General features: G+C 40.3%; 2 protein-coding genes across 3 annotated transcripts; both read right to left on the minus strand.

Moving 5' to 3' along the window:
• Positions 1-1289: 1289 nt before the first annotated feature.
• def8 (differentially expressed in FDCP 8 homolog) lies at positions 1290-12181 on the minus strand. 2 transcript variants are annotated; one of them, XM_076727190.1, is made up of 12 exons: positions 12030-12181; positions 10806-10928; positions 8578-8672; positions 8311-8460; positions 6466-6607; positions 5900-6064; positions 5513-5640; positions 4480-4593; positions 4172-4252; positions 3611-3751; positions 3246-3355; positions 1290-2820 (listed from the first exon to the last, which is right to left on the minus strand). In XM_076727190.1, the coding sequence occupies exons 2-12, from the start codon at positions 10912-10914 to the stop codon at positions 2733-2735; spliced, it is 1323 nt and encodes a 440-aa protein (XP_076583305.1). In that variant the 5' UTR covers positions 10915-10928; positions 12030-12181; the 3' UTR covers positions 1290-2732. The 2 variants fall into 2 exon arrangements, with proteins under 2 accessions (XP_076583305.1, XP_076583312.1); XM_076727197.1 differs by lacking the exon at positions 12030-12181 and adding an exon at positions 11738-11852.
• A 6732-nt stretch (positions 12182-18913) lies between these two features.
• mc1r (melanocortin 1 receptor) lies at positions 18914-20069 on the minus strand. The gene has a single exon (XM_076737569.1). The coding sequence runs from the start codon at positions 19957-19959 to the stop codon at positions 18982-18984; it is 978 nt and encodes a 325-aa protein (XP_076593684.1). The 5' UTR covers positions 19960-20069; the 3' UTR covers positions 18914-18981.
• Between the last annotated feature and the right edge of the window lie 1382 nt (positions 20070-21451).

Here is a 21451-nt window from a genome sequence, read left to right on the forward strand (position 1 = left end):
CTTAATGAAAGCTCCAAATAAATAAATAAATAAATATCCAAGGAAAAAAAATCCACATAATAGACAATCGGCCAGTGAAAGTGAAACCATGTCAAAATCAGAAGATGTTCAAGTCCCGCTTGTTTTCTTCTTTGGTTTTGGTAGAATTATTATCACATTAACCAACTTCTGCGTTATTCATCACAATCAAAGAGGAGTTGTACAGTTGATAATCAATACACTGCTTTGTCTGCCTCACTGGCTGTATATTACCTCCAGCAGGAAATTATAGAAGGCAATTTTACATTACACATGTCAAATGGGTCACCACTCATTAGTGTGTGTTTTCATTTAACTAGTGTAACGATCCAATACTGAATTACACTTTTGTTCATTCACTCATAATAAATCCCTCATTTTATTCTGGAGGACTTTTGTATTTCCGGAAACTTTGTGAGCTGTAGGGGCTCATAAAGTTATAGTTTTAAGGTTTTGTTATTTTGTGTTGGTAATAGAAAAAGTCAATGTTCTGATGGGGTTTAACAGTTGAAGCTAAACATTGGTTTCAGCTCAGGGACAGCTGTATTTGCCAACAGCAGTCATGAGTGAGTAACGTTTCTCAGTGTTTTCGTGTTTGTGCACACGGTACAAACTTGTGCGCGCTGTCGTCTCCCCCCTGCTCCCTCCCGCTGCTCTGCACCCGGCCGCTTCGTCCGGCGCTCGTGAGCAAACCAAAGTAAACAGCCTATTGTAATATGCTGCATTTAAGTACCGTGTGCTGTAGGACATATCAGATTCACGAGTCGAGTGCATGTGACAGCTGGGACTTTTTCTTTCTTGATGCTCCAGTACACTTGGCATCAGCTTCCCATTTGAAGCGACCAAGTAGGCGTGACTGATCCACAATGTTGCCACAACACACAACTTGGTTATATAGACTAACCAGTGGCGATAGTTACTGACATTTACTGAAGTACTGTGCAGTTTTGAAGTACTTTGTGTACTTTTGTGTGTGTGTGTGGGGGGGGTGTATGTACCACATATGATTAAAATAGAGTATTAACAAACACTTCACTATTAGAGAGTAATAGCATAGGCCAATCTTGCATTTTGGTGCTCTTTTGTTGGCATTTGTAAAACAGATTGTACTATTTAACACAATAGAACATGGATTGATTACCAGGCAGAGTTGCAGAGGCTTCAGGGGACCGGTCAGGAGGGTAGGATGCCCCTGAGGCAGAGCCTGTGCTTAAAGTGACATCTATCAATATTTAAATTAAATGGCTGAGTCAAAACAAGGGATGCTGAGTGTCTGCCAATACTGAGTGTGATCAATCTTTATTTTTATCACCATTTTATTGTTTTAGTTCAGGCAGAGTTTTACACACCATGTCATAGAATAGGTGAACTCAATATGAACACAACACAGCTTTAATGCATTTCATCACTTTTATTCATGCACTACTCCAACATGTTTTCCAACAGGGCATGACTTTTATACCATGTATGTCCATTAGTTTGAAAAAGAAAAATACAGTACATCATGCTGAAAGATAACACAGCCAAAACTCATTATTTTAAAACAAATACTTGAGGTCAACATTTACACATTACCAAAGGTGTCGCATAACATCTTTGCAATCTCTGGACAAAATGTGCTATATGTACTTTAAGACTGAAACCATTAACATGATGGTTAAGTGTATTAAGATGTTTGGATAACAGCTGTACAACCTGACAATCTTAGGCACACAATGTTCATGAGTATCTATTTGCAACACGCTGCACTAGACTGAAACAGATTAAACACAAATCAAACAGTCTACAATGAGTTCACAGTTTTGAATAAAAGGAAAACACATTTAACTCCCATATTCCTTTTTTTTTTTTTAGATAAACAATTCTCCTTACGATAATATATATACGGGAAATGCATCCTTTGATATATAGTTTTGCCAATGTAGGTATTTTTATTTCAAATCATGGCTTTAATGATTGTACATACACAACCTTTCTTGACAAGCAATTGTAAGCCATTTCATTTTTTCCACTATCCAGGAAGACTTAAATGACAGTGAGAGAAAAAATAGGCATGTAACATGACTGGAGGACGAGTATGACCTGCTTTAGTGACAATACATGAGCTAAAAAGTGTTGGAACAGATGATGGAATGTATGTGGAATATACAACTGGAAGCTGAAAGGCAAATTTCTGGTTAATCTAATTTTTGTGATTTTGGCTGGGAGCTGGAGTTACAATCCTTAAAATTCAAAACCATTTTCTGTATATGGCAACTTTAAAGATAAGTGTTCAGAAAAGTTGGCAGTGTAGGTTAATGCAGTCGAGGCTTGTAACGAGTTAGTATTCAACTCCTGCATGCATACGCACCTACTGGTAAGGTGGCTTTTCTCTACAGGGCATTTATTTTCTACATTTATACAAGCACACGCACACACACACCAATGCAAGTCACTCACAAACACACATACAGTGTTCAGTACATCCAATATGAGTATGGATTAAAAAGGTGTGTGTGTGTGTGTGTGTGTGTGTGTGTGTGTGTTGGTTTTTCTTGGTACCCTGCTCATTATGTAGTGCACAGGAAGATAAAGACACTCCAGTATAAACATATAAACATATGCACAAAGCAAAACAAGGACAAAGATGAAAAGCCAGTCTTCTATCGGACTGTCTTGAGCGCCACATGAGGCAAAGCACAACATCCAGTAACATCGGGTGGTCCTCTGCAGAGTTAAGCATCTTTCACATCGTCGTCCTGTTTGCGCTCAGTCATTCGGGCACAACGTGGACAAGTTGTGGAGTTGTCATAGTAACAATCTCTAAAGGGACGCATAACAAACACCAGCAATTTCTGTTAGGTAATCGTATTAGTGATGTCCATTTGCATTAAGTGGTGTTTTTCATTCTAGCTCAGTTGTACTGTTTTGCTACGTACAGTCTGCTGAGTGGGACAAGCTCCTTCATGCCTTTCTTATATTTCTGCATGCAACTTGGAGATATGTTAACTGGTGATCTTAGACTAAATTAGCCCAATAACTGGACATCTTTGGGGGTACTAGCAACTCCCCACAAAAAGAGGGGAACACACCTCTCTCACACTCACCTCTCAGTGCTGAAGCTTTAGTAGTTAGTACCTGTTATGTCAAAGTTTCTATTTTTCTGTGTGTATGTGTAAGCTCAATAAATTCTGAACGATCACATAACTTGCTGTATTTGTTAGTCTGACTGGTTGGTGGCGACTGACCTGTGGAAGACAGCAGAGCACTCGTGGCAGACTGAGGTGTGACTGTCAAACGGGAAGAGGATGTCTCCTTCCTTACACAGCTCACACACAAATCCTTTGGCCTGACAGCGCTATACATACACGCACACATACACAGCACGCGCACACACACACACACACACACAAGCAAGCAAAGACAGAAAGTCAGGGTTTGAGTAAGGTTATATGTTTTCTATTCCCTTAGCAATTAATATAACTGCCAATTTGCATCTATTGCATGATAGAGCTGCTACAAGATTAGGCTGTGTGATGCATACAGAGGCAACACACTAACTAACAAAGAGAAGTTATGAGTATTTTTCTTTGTGCTTCATGTGTGAGCTCACATCACAGTCCAGTTTGATGTGCTTAGCAAATGTGGTGTGGATCTCTGTGAGGGAGCAGCTGAGTCTGCCACTGGAGATGTCAATCAAATCCTGTAGTGAGTACATGTCGTCATTCTCCACAAAGTGCTGCCGGTCTTGTAGCTGAGGACAACAAATGCAACGCAAAACTATGAAAATGTGTTATAGCATCATGAAACATTATGCTACCTGCATACTGGAAGATCCAACCTTGCTGAGCGTAAATGTGTAAATAATTTCATGACATGGACGGAGCCCGAGAATAAAGAGGTGCTTCATTATAACTGTTGTGCACATGACAAATAAAAATACCTGAACTTGAAAAACCAGATGGACAAATTATAAAAAGCATCTGAGCTGATACAGAACATGTTTCACGAATACTCCAGTTTACTTGACCAATATCACACATTACTGTCTCAATTTTGCGACAGGAACTTTTCCTGATGCAGCGCAAGCTCTCCACTTTCACCACATGGTGGTGCTGCTGTAACATTACTTACTGGTCGCTGGTCAGTTTGTGGTGAATGGATAAATGCTGACCTGTAGTAATAGCCGAGCCTCCATGGCCTCTTTACAGGTAATAAAATATGGTTTCATCAACAGAATATCTTGACGGAGTTTCTGTGAAGGAAAACCCACACAGATACGCATGAATGCACACACACATTGTGTGGGTGACCAAACAGTAACTCAAACAAAGGTGTCAAGGTTAAATTATTTTAGGAGGAATTCCAGGTTAAAACTGAGAACATGACAGTCAATGATAATCAGAGCGGCTAACTTTGTTTTATCTACACTTCAAACTGTGCAACTTCTTGCAGGGCCTCCAAAAAACTGAAGCTACCCACCCTGATCTCAACCAGTTCCTCCACAAAGTTGAATAGCAGCGGGTTGATTTCTTTGAGCTTCAGCACAGGTCGTGACATCATCAGGGCCAGGTAGCGCATCGAGGAGCGGCAAACCTGAAAAAGAGACACACTGTCAGAGCACAGACGACACATGAACACACTCATATCGCTTTCATACCAACACAATGACAGCGGATAGGCCTGCACTGACAGACAGCCTGAACAGGTCAGGCGTCCTGACCTGGGTTGACCTGAATATAATTCAATAAGTGACACATTTAGCTGAAGCCCTTAAGAAAGTTTTCTCCTTGAGCCACACAGTAAGACTTTTCACTGGTTGCGTTGCTGTCATGGTCCTGGGGTTTGCTTAGTCTGACTCCTAACTCCTATTTTGCTTTGTTTCCTGCCTGTGTCTTTTTCCCGCCTGTTTTCTGTGTCACCTGTTTCATTTCTTACTTACTTCTTTGTGTATTGTGTGCTGTGTATTGTATTGTGAATTAAGTCGGTGTGTTTTCCTTCTTTCAGTTGTCAGGTGGTCTGTTTCCAGGTTCTGTATTCTGACGAGCGTCCCTCGTCAGTGTTCTTGCCTGTGTTCCATCACAGTCTGTTCTTAGCTCAGTTTCTGTATTTCCTCTGAGCTCTGGGATTTTCCTCAACCTGCTCCCTCAGACTTTGTTGCTTGTCTGTTTTGTCAACTGGAATTGGCTTTATGTTTATTAAAGCTTGCCTTTTGTTTCTTCCACCAGCTCGCCTGGTGTCCTGTATTTGGGTCCACTTTTGGGCTGCAAAAACTACAAAAACAGAAGCACCCTTCGTGTCAAATAAATTAAATTAATTTTGACATGTGAAATTGGTGGAGTGCCTGCTTAACTTAATTTGGTGCTTCTGTAATTGAATTCTGACCAGTTTTGATGTTTAGCAGTGATATCTGTAAGAGTGCAGTTGCACCTCCTGTTTTAAAGGGGGAAAACTTGACAGGAAGTCTCATAGATTGATATAAAAGTTGAAGATGAAGTTGTGCTGTTAAGGGTACCTTGCGTGGCTCAAACTCCCAGTTGTGGATGACACGAGCTGGGACGATGGCTGTGTCATTCCAGTGGCATGCGCTACAGTAATACTGGCCTGTGTAGTCACACTGTCTGGCTTCACTTGGCACGCCCCCTACAAGATAAATGTGGCACAGTATTTAAATATGTAGGTGAGAATAAAGATTTCCTCAAGAAAATGTTCCATGTTACATATGTGCTATTCCTACAGCTCAGTACTTGAGCTACTTCTTGATATCTGTATAGTAAGCTTATTCACGACAGTGTGCACATCACTTCAATGAGTTTCAATCATGCATCATGTTGCTTTTAAATCCTCCGTTTCTCTATTTCAACTCGGCAAACATAAGCCAAAACAGTACACTTCTACTCACTCAGTGAAATAGGAGTGCGACATTCTGCACAACGGTAGTCTTGCCGGTCTAGTCCGATCTCCGGGCAGATGCTGAGCTCATACTCTGACTGGTGGCTGACCTTTGACCTGACACAGGGCTTGGTGATCATGTTCATACACTTACTATGGCAACGATAATAGCAACCTGAAACAAGAAAGGGATAATCACTTGGCATGACAACTTGTTCTTTGTGCAATGGCATTATCACTATACCCAGTGGGTTATAGTGAGCTGTATGAGGATGTTCCCTCTGAGTCCACAATTCAGGAAATAAATTCTGAGAAAATCAGATGGAAATATGACAATATAAAATGAATGAATGAGTGTTTGAGGAGGTACCATATTGTTACCCTGTGCATGAAGGTTCAAGAGCACACAAAAGGACAATCAAATTGACTTAGTATGATCTTGTTTGGAGGTCTGATTTTTTGTCTGTAAGCCCTTAAAACATCCCAATCCATGCACAATGGCATGTTTTACAAGTTTGTTCCTAAAATATCTCCACACTGTTGTATGAGATGGATACATTGCATGGTGTGTCTCACCTGTGCAGGTGTACCAAGTCTGGATAAGGCCCCAGATGATAGTGCTACACTTGTCACAGGTCTGTTTCACACTTTTGCTCTTTTCCTTGGAAAAGCGGTGCTCCAATAGGATTCTCAGATTAGGCTCATCCTCTTCAGGGTCCTTTCAAGAGGCAAAATTAAAAAAAAAAATATCACTAAGACCGCCAACAGAGACATAGCACAGTTCATGTAGGCTTGTAAAACATATGGATTAACGCAAAATATGTACACAGTACTTTCACAGACTTCCGCACAAGTGCATAACTAAATATAATTAGGTTTAGGCTTTCTGGTAATAATTAGGCTTTAGGTAATAATTAGGTTTAGGCTTTCTGGCAGAAGCAAACTTCTCCAATGTGTGGTGCACTTCCGCCCCTTGTGGCCGAAATGAGTATTACAACAACATACGATACTTTGCCTCCACTTATGCATCGCTGCACTTCTTTTAAATTATTGTATTCTACTTGTTTTCATGCATTCTATGAAATCTGTCTTTACGTATGTTTTATTATTGTATTCTGTGGTTTTGTGCATTGTCTACATTTTTAGGAAAATTATTTTTGACAAAGTTAATCTGGCAATTATTTCAATCTGTTTCACAGATTAAAAACAACTGTGAGGAAAGATTATCTTGGCAAACATTTTTTTCAAGCCACATTTTCATAGCTCTTCTATTCTTGCCATGTGATCCTCCCTGAAGCCTCAAAGACAAAACATTAGTCTGTTCAACTTGCATAAGATGAGACACTACAGTGGAGCTATATTACGATATAGAACACAAACTGCTCTGGGAAAATTCCCTATAGTACACAGCATTGTATATGACATTCAGCTGCTTCACACGATATGGTTCAAACTCACATAATATCCATAAGAATCCTGTATAAGAGGATGTGGAAACTAAGACACAAGCTAAGTGACTGAGCTGCAGCCTCAAATATTTCCAGCATGTTTTATCAGTGATACCAGAGGTATGGTAAATGTGGAGAAATCACTGAGCCATTAATTCATGGAGAGGTGCCCCAAAAGAAAACCCTGCTAGGGCCACAAAAGCACCAAGGGTGGGCCTGGCTAGAGCAAATACATCAATACACACACAAACCGCCTCAAAAAAAGGAAAAGAAAAACAGCTCCGAAATGACACAGAAAATCACTAAGGTTCTGTTTTCCACAAAATGCATTCAAGTTGGGTTGTCCTGCAAGACACTAGATTGTAAGTAAGATTGTACTTTATGTACTTTAAAAAAACTCTCAAGAAGCAGAAACTGTGATATCTGAAACATGAGGACCTTCTGCAGGGAGTTACTGATCTCCACACACTCCTTTGACTCCTTATCAGTCTCCAAGAGCATCTGCAATGCTTCCTCTCAGTTATCTCATACAGGGCCAAAAGTGATACAATAAAATCCGAAGAAAGGCTTTGAACACTCAGTAGCCCCAGTAGGATTTCTCACAAACTTCTCGGACACCGATCTCCACCCATAAGCATCATGTCTCTGCAAAGACCAACTAGAAGACCATTTAAATTTACCTCCAAAACTAGTGCACCCATTAGGTTATTCTAATCCCTAAATTGTATATTTTCCAAATACACTTGAACGCAGCATTAGTTAAAGGAAATGCCTCTCCAGAAATACAGTAAAAAGACAAGCTTTACATGATACATTTCTATCTGCAAATATTTGTGTACAGCAGTGCATGCTGCAAAATCAAGAGTATGCAGGTCAAATTAGTCAATTATGAATTCGTCTCAACTGTCCCACTGAGCAAGCACCAACAGCTACCATAGAATACTGTGCACTTTTCCATTGGCTCAGTTCCAACCTTAAGCTCCTGCAGTTTGAGACGAAGGTGGATAAGTTTGACCACAGTGTCTTTCTGTCTCTCTGAGTGTTCTGGCAGCTCCAAGATCAGCTTCTTACACTCCTCGATGGCCAGTTTCAGCTGTTCAATGTCGGACGCCACAAAAGAACCCTGTAAAAGGTGAACAAGAGCAAAAGCATGTCTCCACATACACTGAACAGAAAGAATGTACTTTGAGTTTTACAACATTTCATTATGTGTGGAAAGGACGAACAGAGTTTTACTTACCATAGGCCTTGAGAAGTGGTCCTCAGCTAGACCGAGGTCCATGGTCCGATCTGAACTGTGGGTTCTGGTCCCAGAGAACAGCTCAGGCCTTGCTTCTGAAAAGAGAGCAGTGTGGAGTAAAGCACTGTTCTTCTTGCAAGCATGCACACTGTGGTCTGGGAAGTGCACTCAGTCATGCTTGCTAATTTCACACTCATGACTGTGGCCTCTCAAGACAATATCTATACTATGAGTCACCACTCAAGAGGTCTTGAAGAACAAAGGTCAAAATGGGAAACTGCAGGAATCACACATCTTATCAGTTCTGGTAATGTGTAACCGAGTCAGCGGGCAAACACACTCTTACTGTGTCATGAAAACCGCTGCTCACCAAGCAGGATGAACTTTGAAGCGCTGATCACTTTCACAGCTGCATGTTTTCAATCAATCAGTCCATAATCATTCACATGGTGTGCTCCTAAATCAATCATACCACAGTGCTAACATTCTTCTTCTGTACCCGAGCAACTACTGCTGCTACTATCAACTACTGTTTCATATGTGGTACAGTCCATGCAGATTATGACCCTATGGTCAACCCAAATCTGTCTGTCCATTCAAATCTGTGCCAGATCAACACAAACACATACCGACTACTTATCAACACTGTACTGAAATTATAAAGTATGATGACATTTGGTTTGGAAAATAAAAAACTGCAACAAATCTGGAAAAATGAAGCGAAGAAATGAAAATAACTCAAAAAGAAAACAATGCTTTAGATTCCTAATCTGTCACATGATGCATAGTAAACAACGATAATCACATATAACTTACTCTCCATCTCACTGAAAATGTGCACACAAATGTATTTGTTACCTGCATACACGTCAGCACAAAACATGTTGAGTGAATCAGTGGCAGAGAGAAGTGACAGTGGAGCAAAAAAAACACAGATGACAGCAGTGAAATCAGCTCAGCCAACAGAATGTCTCTCAAAGTTACTGTGATTCATAAAAATGGCTTTAATTCCCAAGTCCTAAAATACAGGAAGTGTTATTAAAATGCTGCTTACACTTGGGCTTTTCATTTCCTCTGGTTCAGGCACAGTTCCCAACTTCCTTTTCCTTGAGCTTATAGTTAACGACAAAAGTCCAGTGTGCTTGTTCTTAATGTCTTAGGATCTGTTCCAGACTTCATGAAAACAATTTAGTCTGTGCAAATAATTTAATAATTTGTCAAAATCAGTGTCACAAGGGAGCTACAGCGACATGATCCAAGCACCTAGTAGGATTGATGTAAGAGGAGAACCTGAGTCAACCTCATCAGCACATAACTGACATCTGGAAAAGCAGAAACCATGATCTCAGAAAACACCTCCCACTGCAGCACCAATCTGTTTAGCAGGGGAAATGTCAAGGAAATCTATACATTAGGCAGATTTCTACATCCCCTTTCCACCCATGGATCAATAAAATATCTTATTTTACCCCGATGTTCTCACAGCTCAACAACACAAAGAGAGCTGAGTATTTTTATCTTCCTAATGACAGACCACAGGCACTTCAATAGAAAACTAAGCTAATAAAATCCCAGCTTAATTGGCCTTTTCCACCCATAACAGAATATTGAAACAATTGCAGGATGTCTCCCAAAGTAAGCAAGACACACTTCCAAGCCAAGGTCAGAATTTGCATCATCAAGATCAGAGCTGAAAGCCATCAATTCCTCATCGTCCCAATTTTTTCAGCTACACTTAGACACGTCATCATTACATGGGAGATTTTCCCGAATGCATGAGAAAGTGTAACGGGTAAACCAGCATTGCCCTGTGACTGAATGCTACTCCATGTATTAAAATGTAGCAGATGACACATTGGGTCCAGTTGCAGTCTTGACTAATAATGATCTTAAGCAGCTTTTTCTTCAGGACATGAAGAAAATGAATCAAGTCATCAAGCTCGGTGAAGTCAGTCACCAGAGCAAACTTTGTTTGAGTTTCTCCATGTGGGTCAGTGAATGATGCAGGCTGACAGTCACAAAACTGTCCAACAAATGATGATTTCACGTTTACGTCTTGGTTAGCAAATATTGAGCGTACTTGGAACAGACTTGTACCTTAAGGTGACAATACTTTCTTTCCTTGAACTGAACTACTAGTGGGAAGGTGACCTTAAAGTGAGGTCATATTCTACACCTTAGATGGTTGCATCGTGATTTGCCTGTGAGGGACTTTCACCAAACTTTACCGTGCTGCGGGGGCGTCTTTCCTCCTTGAGGTCCATCTTCGTCCTCTCCGCGATCAAAGGGATTGAGCCGGGTTTGGCGGAAAAGTGCAAGTCTCTCATCATACTCCATTTCATCAGCTACATCTGAGGAAGACAGAAGACATTAAAGTCACGCTGGTTCATTTCTCTTCTTTTGTGCTACCAGTTGAAGCAGGAAGGAGGATCATGGCTATCTTTTAATGGAAGCCAGGCAGCTAACGTGTCCTCACGATTGTTGCCTTTTGTGCAGCCTGTTCCCATTCAGATCCCTGCAAACTGCAAACATGTATAATACAACGTTTTAACACGTTGTAGCCTCCATCATCACAGTTATTTTCTGTACTGTACAAAGCTACCACACAGCCACAGAAAACATCATACAACTGTTTGTTAAGAGGGTTAGAAACGGATCCATAGCTCTTACAAAAAACAAAAACAGGATGGCCAAACACATAGACTGTTTTCATAACCACAACCAGGAATGGACGTTTCTAGAGTTATCAGTGGCAAGTGATCTGAAGCTCTGAAGCAGCTAAATGTTAGCAAGTGATCACCTCATCTTCAGCTTTTCCTAAAGTGCCAATAAGGCAAAGGTACATCAAATAAATACAGCTTATTTATGATAGATTATGGTAGTGTTTCAAGGATGTATGTCGGCACAGAAATTCCAACTACATCAGCCCTATGAAGACCAGTCTGCTCCCATTTAGATAGAGATGTAACGCCATTGTCACTTCGCAGCAATGCCGGTAAACAGGAAGTCATTCCTAAATAATGACCCAAAACACAGACATTTAATGCACTATTTACCGAACTGTTAGCCATAGATTTTATCATGGAACTCAGCACATGGGACCAAGCAAGAAATCCCTGCAAAGCCAAAGAAACGTTGTAAACACAGCCTGCAGCCTCACCTCTCCATTTGTAAACAATCAGGGCTGCTGCTGACAGTCCTCCTCTACAAAACGGCCGCTTCGATCAGCTGTTATTCTCCCAATACCAATATTACTACTAAACATGACAGATATTGAATGTAATTACAGCTATGTTACTGGTTAAAAAAAAAAAAAAAGACATATCGACAACAAGACACAGATGTCAACAGCCTGCTAACATCAGCTAGCTAACTAGCCTTGAAGACAAACCAATCATCTGTTTTGATGCTAATGTTAGCTCAGTTAACAGGTCGTTTGGCCGGAAGCTCACCCCGTTGTTGACCGTACTTGACACCAATGAATCGGCAGCTGTGAAGTATATTGACTGGATGACGGTTGTGGTTAATTTGAACAGTTCCCCCCGTGTTGTCTCGTCTCTGTCATCAGCAACATCATAAGGCTAATATCGTCAAGTCACCCACTGTTAAATGTTGATTTTCGGTTAGGTTTTTCAAAATAAAACCTTCCATGACTCCCGTGCGGTAGCAATGTGTGATTAATACGAGGGAATTTACTTTTCTGTACGTGTTAAGTACGTAATAAAACTATCAGATAAAAACAAAACGCTTCCGTTTCTTGTCTAAAAATGCACATTAAGCTACATTGGCTTTTGTGGAAGTCATGTTTGATGCTTTCACTTTGAAAATAAACTTACCTTACGTTCGCTTTCTTTGTATTTCCGTTGAATATGAGGTTGCTTCCAAGCAACAGATGTAAACGTGGACTACATGAGGGCAACATGGACTTTTCTTTTCTTTAATGCATTGCAACTGGTTCTCAGAACATCTATAAATGACTCACTGTCCATTTAATCAGAGATGGCACTCGTGATTTAAAAATATATATATATATCAGTGTTTCATATCAGGGTATTCAGAGGTTTTTTATCACGTTTTCATGCGTGGTGTATCAAGGAAATCAATCAAGGAACAGATGAGTTAGTGGACATTTTGTCTCACAAACAGGATGAATATTGTTGTGACTCATAAGCTGTGGAGCTTCCTTTTTGTTTGACGATCAACGGTTCAATATAAAGCAATTCAAGAGGAATGTATTCCGCTGGAGGGCAACCTTTGAGGCTACATGTGCGCAGATGAAGAGGCAATGAAGCAATGATTAAAGAGATTAAAAGAGGAACAAAGCCATCAACCTGTTGCCTGTATACATGTCAAGAGTGGCACCAAGTGAAGACATCTGTCTTCTGTTGTCAGATGACAGCAGCCTCATCCAAATCTGGATCATGAAAACAATCACTCTTAGCGTCTTTCAAGTATATTTTCTCATTTCCGTATTCAGTATTTATAATTAAACCACAGGCTACATTTATATGTCTGTTTGTTTTTTTCGTTGTATCAAATTAAATCTAAGTTTTATTAAGTTTCAGTTTAATTATAGCTTCAGTTTGTTTGGATGTTTTTTCTTTACTATGAACAGAGTGGCTTTGTCCAGCTAAATGAAGGAAGTACCCTAACTGCAAACATGCTGCTGCTTGCAAATAATACAGTTACACTTTGGCCATCCTTGGGCTGATCAGTGATAATTACAGTCAAGTGACGTGTCTATGTCATGCCCATGTCTGACTTCCTTATTTATGACACTATTTACTTCACTGACAGTGATGGAAAGTCTTTAAGGGTGTTTCTAAAGGATTTCACTGTGTAACCGTCGATACAATGGTTGTCGTTTGAGGATTTTTATACAGTGTCAGACGGTGTCACAAGTCTGGCCAAACTGGTGAAGTATACAGTCAGAGAGTGTTTGCACTGAGACTTGTGCGTCAGTCTTGGAAATCATGTGTCTGAGAAACATGACAACTGTTTTGGGGTTGCACAAGGGAGCTGCCTTGGTTCGTTACTGTTTTCACTATACATGCTGCCACCAGGTGAGATTATTAGAGAGCACAATGTATGTTTCCATAGTTATGCAGATGACACACAACTGTACATCTGTGCTAACCAAATGATGCTGCAGCTGTAGACTCCATCACAAACTGTCTCTTGGCAATAAATAAATGGATGAGCAATTATTTCTTGAAGTGCCATAAGGACAAAACTGAAATCCTACTAGTCAGCTCTAAAACAAAGAGAGAAATGATGTTTGATAATCTGGGGAAATTAACTGGCTGGATTGAATATGAGGTTACAAGTCTTGGTGTTATTGTAGACTCAGATCAAACATTCAAGTCGCACATCAACAAGGTGACGAGAACGTCATTTTTTCACTTTAGAAACAGCTAGAGGATGGCCATTTTTAAATAAAAAAGATGCTGAAAAACTGAGTCATGCCTTTATTTCAAGCCGCCCTGTTTACAGTACCTCACTATTTACTGGCCTCCAGGAAAAAAAAAAAAAAAAAAAAACACTGAGAGACTTCAGCTCATTCAAAACTCTGCAGCTCAGCTATTGACCAGAACCAAGAGGAGAGGGTACATCAGTTCAGTTATAGCTGCTCTGCACTGGCTTCCTGTAACATTCACGACTGATTTTAAGGTCCTCCTCCTCGTATACAAAGCCCTAAATGAGACTAGGACCAAGCTACATCGCTAACTTGTTTATTATTGGTCTTCAAGAACACTGCGATCATCTACTGCTTGTTTATTGGAGGTTTCCAGCAACAGTCAAAAGAAAACCAGGGATGCAGCCTTTGTCCATTACACTCCAAAGCTTTGGAGCACCCTACCTACAGATATCAGGGAAGCCAGCTCGCTAAGTATTTTCAGAAGAAAGCTAAACATGTATCTCTACATTTAAGCCTTTCACTAACTGTGACTTCCTGATTGGTCTGAAACTTTTGTGCTTTGAATGCGGTGGTCTCTGGGGCCTCCAGACCTCAGGTGAATCAATATCTGTACAGAGGGAAGAAGATTCTGTTGTGTCGACGAACCACAGAAAGCTGAGACACCAGATAAAGAGTTCCTTTAGAGCTTCGTCCTAATCGACTGAGACAGTGGTCTCTGGGGCAATGCTGGTTTGTGTCCCACAGGCAGATAAGACACACAGTGAGATCACATCCATGAGAAATGTTCTGAGACGGCTGTAAAATGCCTGCTTTGGTATAATCAAGACCTGTGGCGAATCGGTATCTGTAGAGAATGAAAAAGATTCTGTTGTGTCGAGACACCAGGCGAAGACTTCTTTCAGATCAGATTTTTATCCTTTTTCTACTCTATCTTTACCAAGATTTTAATATTTTATTGTGTGGTTTTATGCGTTGTCTTTGTTTTAATTTTGATCCTCATCTCCATCTTATTTTACATTCATTTTTTAAATCTGTTTTTATGTCTGTGTCCAACCCTTATTAGGATTTTTTAAATTAATTTATGTGAGAAGAAAATGTAAAGATGGTAATTAAATGTGATGAATAATTTACACTAAAAGAAAAATAGTGAAATTTATTGACTAAACATTTGTGGATTCATTTCTACATTTATTGGCATTTTGTTTATCTATTAATTTAGTCAAAATGTATTTGTAAATTAATTTTATCTTTCATTTATTCACTGCAGGTCAGGTCTGATCGTACATTGTCCCAAACAAAACCAGCACAACTCTCAAGCACACTGACTGCATCGTCTACAGTTTTAAATCAAGTTACTGTCACAAAACAAGTGTTTAGATGTATTCTATGAACCTAATACTGAGCAGACTGTTACTAGATGATTTGAGTTGTATTGATTATCACCACTGAGTATTGTTAAAAAGCCCATGTTGTGAATTGGTGCAGACTGTTCTATATATCATTCGCTGACCTCAGTGTGAACACAATAAGAACTATCTATGCTAAAAGGTTGCAAATACAAGTAAGAGAACTGCTTAACTGTTTACCATAAAAAAAAAACATTACAATTGCTCCAAAAAAAAGTAAATAATAGCTCAGAGTGAGAAAAAAACTCAAAAGAAGTGTGCGTGTGTGTGTGTGCGTGTGTGTGTATTGCAGACACACGCACACATTTTTTTGCTGTCATGCTTTACTTTCTTCAAATGGTAAGACTGTGAGATTTTATTTTACTTAATTTTTCTGAATGATGGCTGCATAAAACCTATTACTTAATAGTACTATATAAAACAATTAAGTTCAGAATTTTCTTGAGGACAGGATGAGGATTTATATTCGCTGGAAATCCCCCTTCTTTTAATGATGTTATTTAGGCCTACAGCACAGTAACTGAACTTGATCATGAGTTTAAAAATGGAGCATTTCTAAAATGTCTCTGTTGTGTAAATATCAATGGCCCTGTTGTCTGCTGAGAGCAAATGTTGTATTATACTTTTTTTTTTTTAAGGAGAAAAAAAAATAATGTTGTATATCATTACCATCGCTAGAGGATCAAGCTAAATTACTGCTTGGTCATCCTGGTTTGGGTCAGTCATGAGCAGAACTGAGTCTTTGTAAGAGTCAGTTTTGAACAGAAGGGTCATTGCTTTGAAGCTCAATGACTTTGGAGCCAAACTCCACTGAAGACTGTTAACTTCACCCAAGTGCATTTGTCCTTGCAGCTCATCCAGTTTAGCATGTATCAAACTATAATGATGCTTGTACATGCACACAAACAAACCTCAGCACACTGGCTTTCCAAAAAATAAAAAATAAATAATAATAATAATAATAATATAGCACAACACTCTGCGTCTATTTTGACGGCCTCCATGATGCACTGACGTGACATCAGCTGCTACATGCATGTTGCATGAATGAAGCTTTTGGTTTGGATTACCATTTGGTTTCCAAAAAACTAAAACAACCTGCTGAGTATACTATGTCTTTACAAGAGGAAAGGTCATGTTTTAGTGTATTGAAGGTGTGATCTGTAATAATGCTGCTGTTATTCATTTACCACAAGCTCCTGTTGTTTTGGCCTCTTTATTTGAGACAAATAGATAACATGTAAACCATTTCAAAGAGTACATATTACACATGTTGCTTCTATAAAATAAATGTACAACTGTTCAAGTTAACATGGGATGCATGCTACAGTTTTTATATCCACAGCATTTACAATATGTGTTAAACCAGCTTAGGAGATACAACAAAGCACTGAGTGGTCATTACCTTTTAATAGAGGTTATTTGTAAGATTTATATAGCAGATACCAGACAACCATACTGCACATACACAATCCTCTGTAACAACTCCCACACCAAAGAGAAGAAAATACAGATATTAAAGTCCTGAAACAAAAACATATCACAGATACTATGAAACATAAAAGAAAAAGAAAAGTCAGTTATAATTCAAAATCAATAGAAAAATTACACTGAAAAATATTGAGGACTGAATTCAGTGATAACAGTCGGGACTGTGTAAATTGTACATTACAGCAGCAGCAAATACTCTGGCAGGATTATTCAAGTACGACAGTATACAGCAGTCTACATTATTGTCAACATTAACATGCACATTTCAACTTTATATGGCAGCCATCATCTAACCAGTAAAGTTTTATTTATTTATTTATTTATTTATTTTGCCTTGCCACGCAGTCTGATATTGGGATATGTGAGTCTTTTTTCCCTCAGTTTGGAAACAACTGCGCCAAAGCATTTATACAGAGTATTGAGTGGAAGAATCTACAGTTCATGGCTCAAATAAAGACATATGATTGCATTTCAGTTTTTCTAAAGGAAAAACAGTCAGATATAGTTTCAAATGTAAGTCCCGTTTACAATAAATCCTTAGGATCAATAGAGAATAGGATAGGATAGAATAAAACAAAATGCTAAAAGCCATACAGTTCATGACAAATTTCATCTGTTTAAATTGTCGATAAAGTCTTAAGACTGTCTCTTGGCAGTTCCATGTATATATATATTTTTGGGATCTGATGCCGAAAAACATACAAAAAAGTATTGAATGGTTTTTGTTAAAGAAAAAAAAAAAAAAAAAAAAAAAGCTGTGTTTTACAAGAAATTCCCCACAGGCCATCAATGTCTTGCCTATTTGAACCATGGCCTTCATAACTGAAATCAGGCTCCAAAGCGTTTACACACTTCAGAGAACCACACAAACTCCCACAGATAACTTGAATATGCTGTCTTTCATAAATCCTTTTGCGCCCTGGGCATCAGGCCCGCCGCCAAACGAGGCCGTTCATGTGAGGAGAGTCCAACCGTTTCTTTCTCCAGTCATCCGGACATTTATTTTTGGGTGAAGTAATTACATTGCAACGCCAACAAACAAACTGCAACAAGCGTTTCTCTGATGCTTCATATTCTCGGACTATATTTAATCCATTTCGTGCTTTTATTGCAACACGTTTGAATAATTGAAATAAATTGTTATATTTTCTTTCTTTTTTTCTTTCTTTTTTTCTTTTTTGGTTGATGCAAATATTACTTTAAAACAGTAAGAATTGGACGTTAAAATAACGTAAAGGAGGAAGTCCCGGCGCCTGCACATGAAAAGCAGCCAACAGCAGAGCTCACGTGGCAGTTAGTGTTCTCCAGCAGCACAATGTCTTCAAATCGCTGCATGACAAAGCCTCTACTGTCAAGCACGGAGCTTAGTTGACATTAAATATCAGCTCCGGAAGAAAAACATCTAACTTCATTTGTTCAGGGTTATTTCGGAGCGAAATATTCCCTTCATAAGCAGCCTCACCAGGCCGAAATTAAATCTCACTGACTGTGTGTCTAATGTGCACAAACTGCTGCATGTCAGTACGCTAACATTCAGGTTTCATTTAATGAATGGAAGAAACTCATTTTGTTGATCTTTAGTTTCTTATGTTGACTTCTTACAAGGTAGCTTTTAAAGGAGTTAAAAGTCACACATTTGCACCAACAAAAAGAGAAACTTTGATTTACAGTGGAGAAGACTTTTTTAAGATTTGTACTTGGTTTAACAAAAATAAAATGCTATTACGATGCAGTCCACTAGCCCACTGACTCTTATTTACGAGAGTTTCCAGTTTAATGACCTCTCTTAGCTCAAAGAGTCAACGTCCAGATGTGTCGCAGTGCAGAAACCTGTGGATGGCACAGCGCAACAATAAATAAAATTGAAGCCATGTGTGGAAATGAGCGTAAAATCCACGGCGAGATCTACAAAAACAATGATCAGACATACAGCCTTTGTCATGTACAGTGTCGCACATGGACATCATCTACCAGTTCAGTCAGCCATGGCTTACTACAGCTTCTGACGCAATGTCGTTTCAGTAAGAAAGGATAGCCGACATTGATGATGAGCTGATGCTCTAGTTGGCATCCTAAATTTACGTGATGTCACACGCCGAAGCACCAAGAACACAGGACCAGCTCCTGCAGGGTCTTACGCAGCTCCTGGCTCCGGTAGGCGTAGATGAGCGGATCGATGAGCGAATTACAGATGATGAGGATGAGGAAAAGGTTAAAGTTTCTGAAGAAACAGTTGCAGAAGGGGCTGGTGGGGCAGGTGAGGATGAGGATGAGGTGGAGGAAGAAGGGACCCCAGCATAAAATGAAGACCCCGAGCAGGATGGTGAGGGTGATCGCTCCCTTCATGCTCGTGGACTGGCGCCTGCTTTTGTGGAAAGCCATGATGCGCCGGGAATGCACGTGCGCCAGGAGGAACATGTGCAGGTACAGCACTGCGTTAAACACCAGGGTGGTGCAGAAGAAGGTCACGAGGCACACGATGACGGCGTTGTCGGTGTGGTACACGATGAACAGGATGCTGGAGGTGATGCTGGCGAGCCATACCACAGCGATAATGGTGACTGCGCGCTGCGTGGTCATGATGCTGTGATAGCGCAGCGCGTAAAAGATGGTGATGTAGCGATCCGCGGCGATGGTGCACAGAAAGGAGAGCGAGGACACCACGGAGCTGCAGATCATCACGTCGATTACGTTGTCTAGGTGGCGCAGCATGCCGGGGTGCACGTCCATCAGGCCGTGGTCGTTGAGAAGCATGAAGATGGTCTCGACCACGTTGCTGACACTGACCAGCATGTCGGATACGGCCAGGCAGCAGATGAAGTAGTACATGGGCGAGTGCAGGTTGCGGTTCTTGATGATGGCCAGGATGACCAGGATGTTTTCCACCAGGCTGATGAGCCCCAGAGCCAGGAAGAGCTCCTGGGGGATGCGGATCTGCACGCAGCCCAAAGAGTTTTGCTCTCCAAAGGTGAGATTCGTGTCATTCTCATCCATAAAGTCACTGAGCTGGTTGAACTCTATGTGGAGGATGGAGGGGTTATTCAGGGACCTGTTGCTGATTTCCATGTCTCACTTCTGATGACTGACAGGTTTTCTGTTCTGTTTATAAAAAAAATGCACAAAAAAAAAGAAAAGAAAAGAAAAAAGAAAAACAAAAATCAAGCGACTCGTCCGCGCAGTTGTTCAGTCCTTGAACCCATCAGCGGATTCAAAAGCTGTCAAATATCCAAAGCCCCCCTAACAACAGTTTACTGAACAGCCACTATTATTAATTTCAGCCATTAAATAAATAATAAAAAAAAAATGTTGGCTGCTGGGGGAACAGTCAAAAGAACGTTTGTTCGTGTGAAAAGTGCGTCTCTTCGCCGCAAGTCGTCTTCTTTCCTATGGATGCAACTTGTCCAGCACGGAGGTCCATAAAATGTCCTTCTCCATCAAAAGATTGCGCTCACAGTTCATGCTTTGCTTCACTCTCACAGGGTTCCTGACTCTCCCATCCGCAAAACGTGTCAGTTCAGGCTGTCGTGACAGACATGATGAGAGCGAAGTATCTTCGGTACCTCTGAAGTTGGAGACTATAACTTGCTTGAACATTTCTCTGAAGTGATGGACTCCGGAGCACTTTAGGCCACTCCTCTCAAGCAAACGTCAGCTGGGCTGGGCCCGGTCATTGTTCAGCCTAATCTTTCACCCATTTGACATATTCCATCGAATAAATGCTAGACCGTTTATTATCTTTATGAATATCCCTTTATTTTAGTAATAATGATGCCAGTAATTGATTCGGTCCTCACAGAGAATACCTGTGCGCAACAAGCGCAACAGCGTCACCTCCATCCAGAGACTTTGCGAATCGGCGGCGTATAAACTTTGTCCTGTGCGTGAGGTTTAAAAAGCACTTTTGGAATCTTGTTTCTGCATGTGTTCCTCAAAACAAGCCTCTCATGCATATATGTGCATTGATACGGCTGCTGTAATTGTAACGCCTGTCCATACCGGCTGCAGAGAGATCCCATCCCAAAGAAATCCAGTGTACAGTAAGTAACGGCTGAGACAATCCACAGTCCTTGTTCTGTGGAGAAATGACTCAGCTGAAGTTATTGTGGCTGCTACTTTGAAATAGACTGATCATATTTAGCTGATTTGTGGAATGCATTTTAGCTCACGTGTTCTCACTTACACAGACATTGCTCAAAGAGGGGGTCTCTTTGTGGTCTGCTCCAACAGGAGAAACAAGTAGAGCAAAGAAAAAATCTTTCACTGTGCAGCATGAAGAAATATAAAGCCCATGTGCACAGCCAGCCCTTAGGTTTTGACGCCTTCAGGTTTCTTGACCCTGCAGATCTTCCGTTTTTTACTGTAACATTGTTTAACAGCTGAAAATAGATCTGAGAGGTTAATGGGGCCAAATTCTGCAGTAAGTACTGTTGTTATTCCAAAGTCATTGGACATTCAGGTCGTTAACAAGAATCATGTGTTTGTGACTTGGAAGGGAGAAATCCCCAGCTGAACAAAGTCCAACAATCATACATGAGACATCTTTCAAAATGTGTGAAGG

This window comes from Chaetodon auriga, chromosome 1 (assembly GCF_051107435.1).
Source record: "Chaetodon auriga isolate fChaAug3 chromosome 1, fChaAug3.hap1, whole genome shotgun sequence".
NCBI classification, from domain to species: Eukaryota; Metazoa; Chordata; class Actinopteri; order Chaetodontiformes; family Chaetodontidae; genus Chaetodon; species Chaetodon auriga.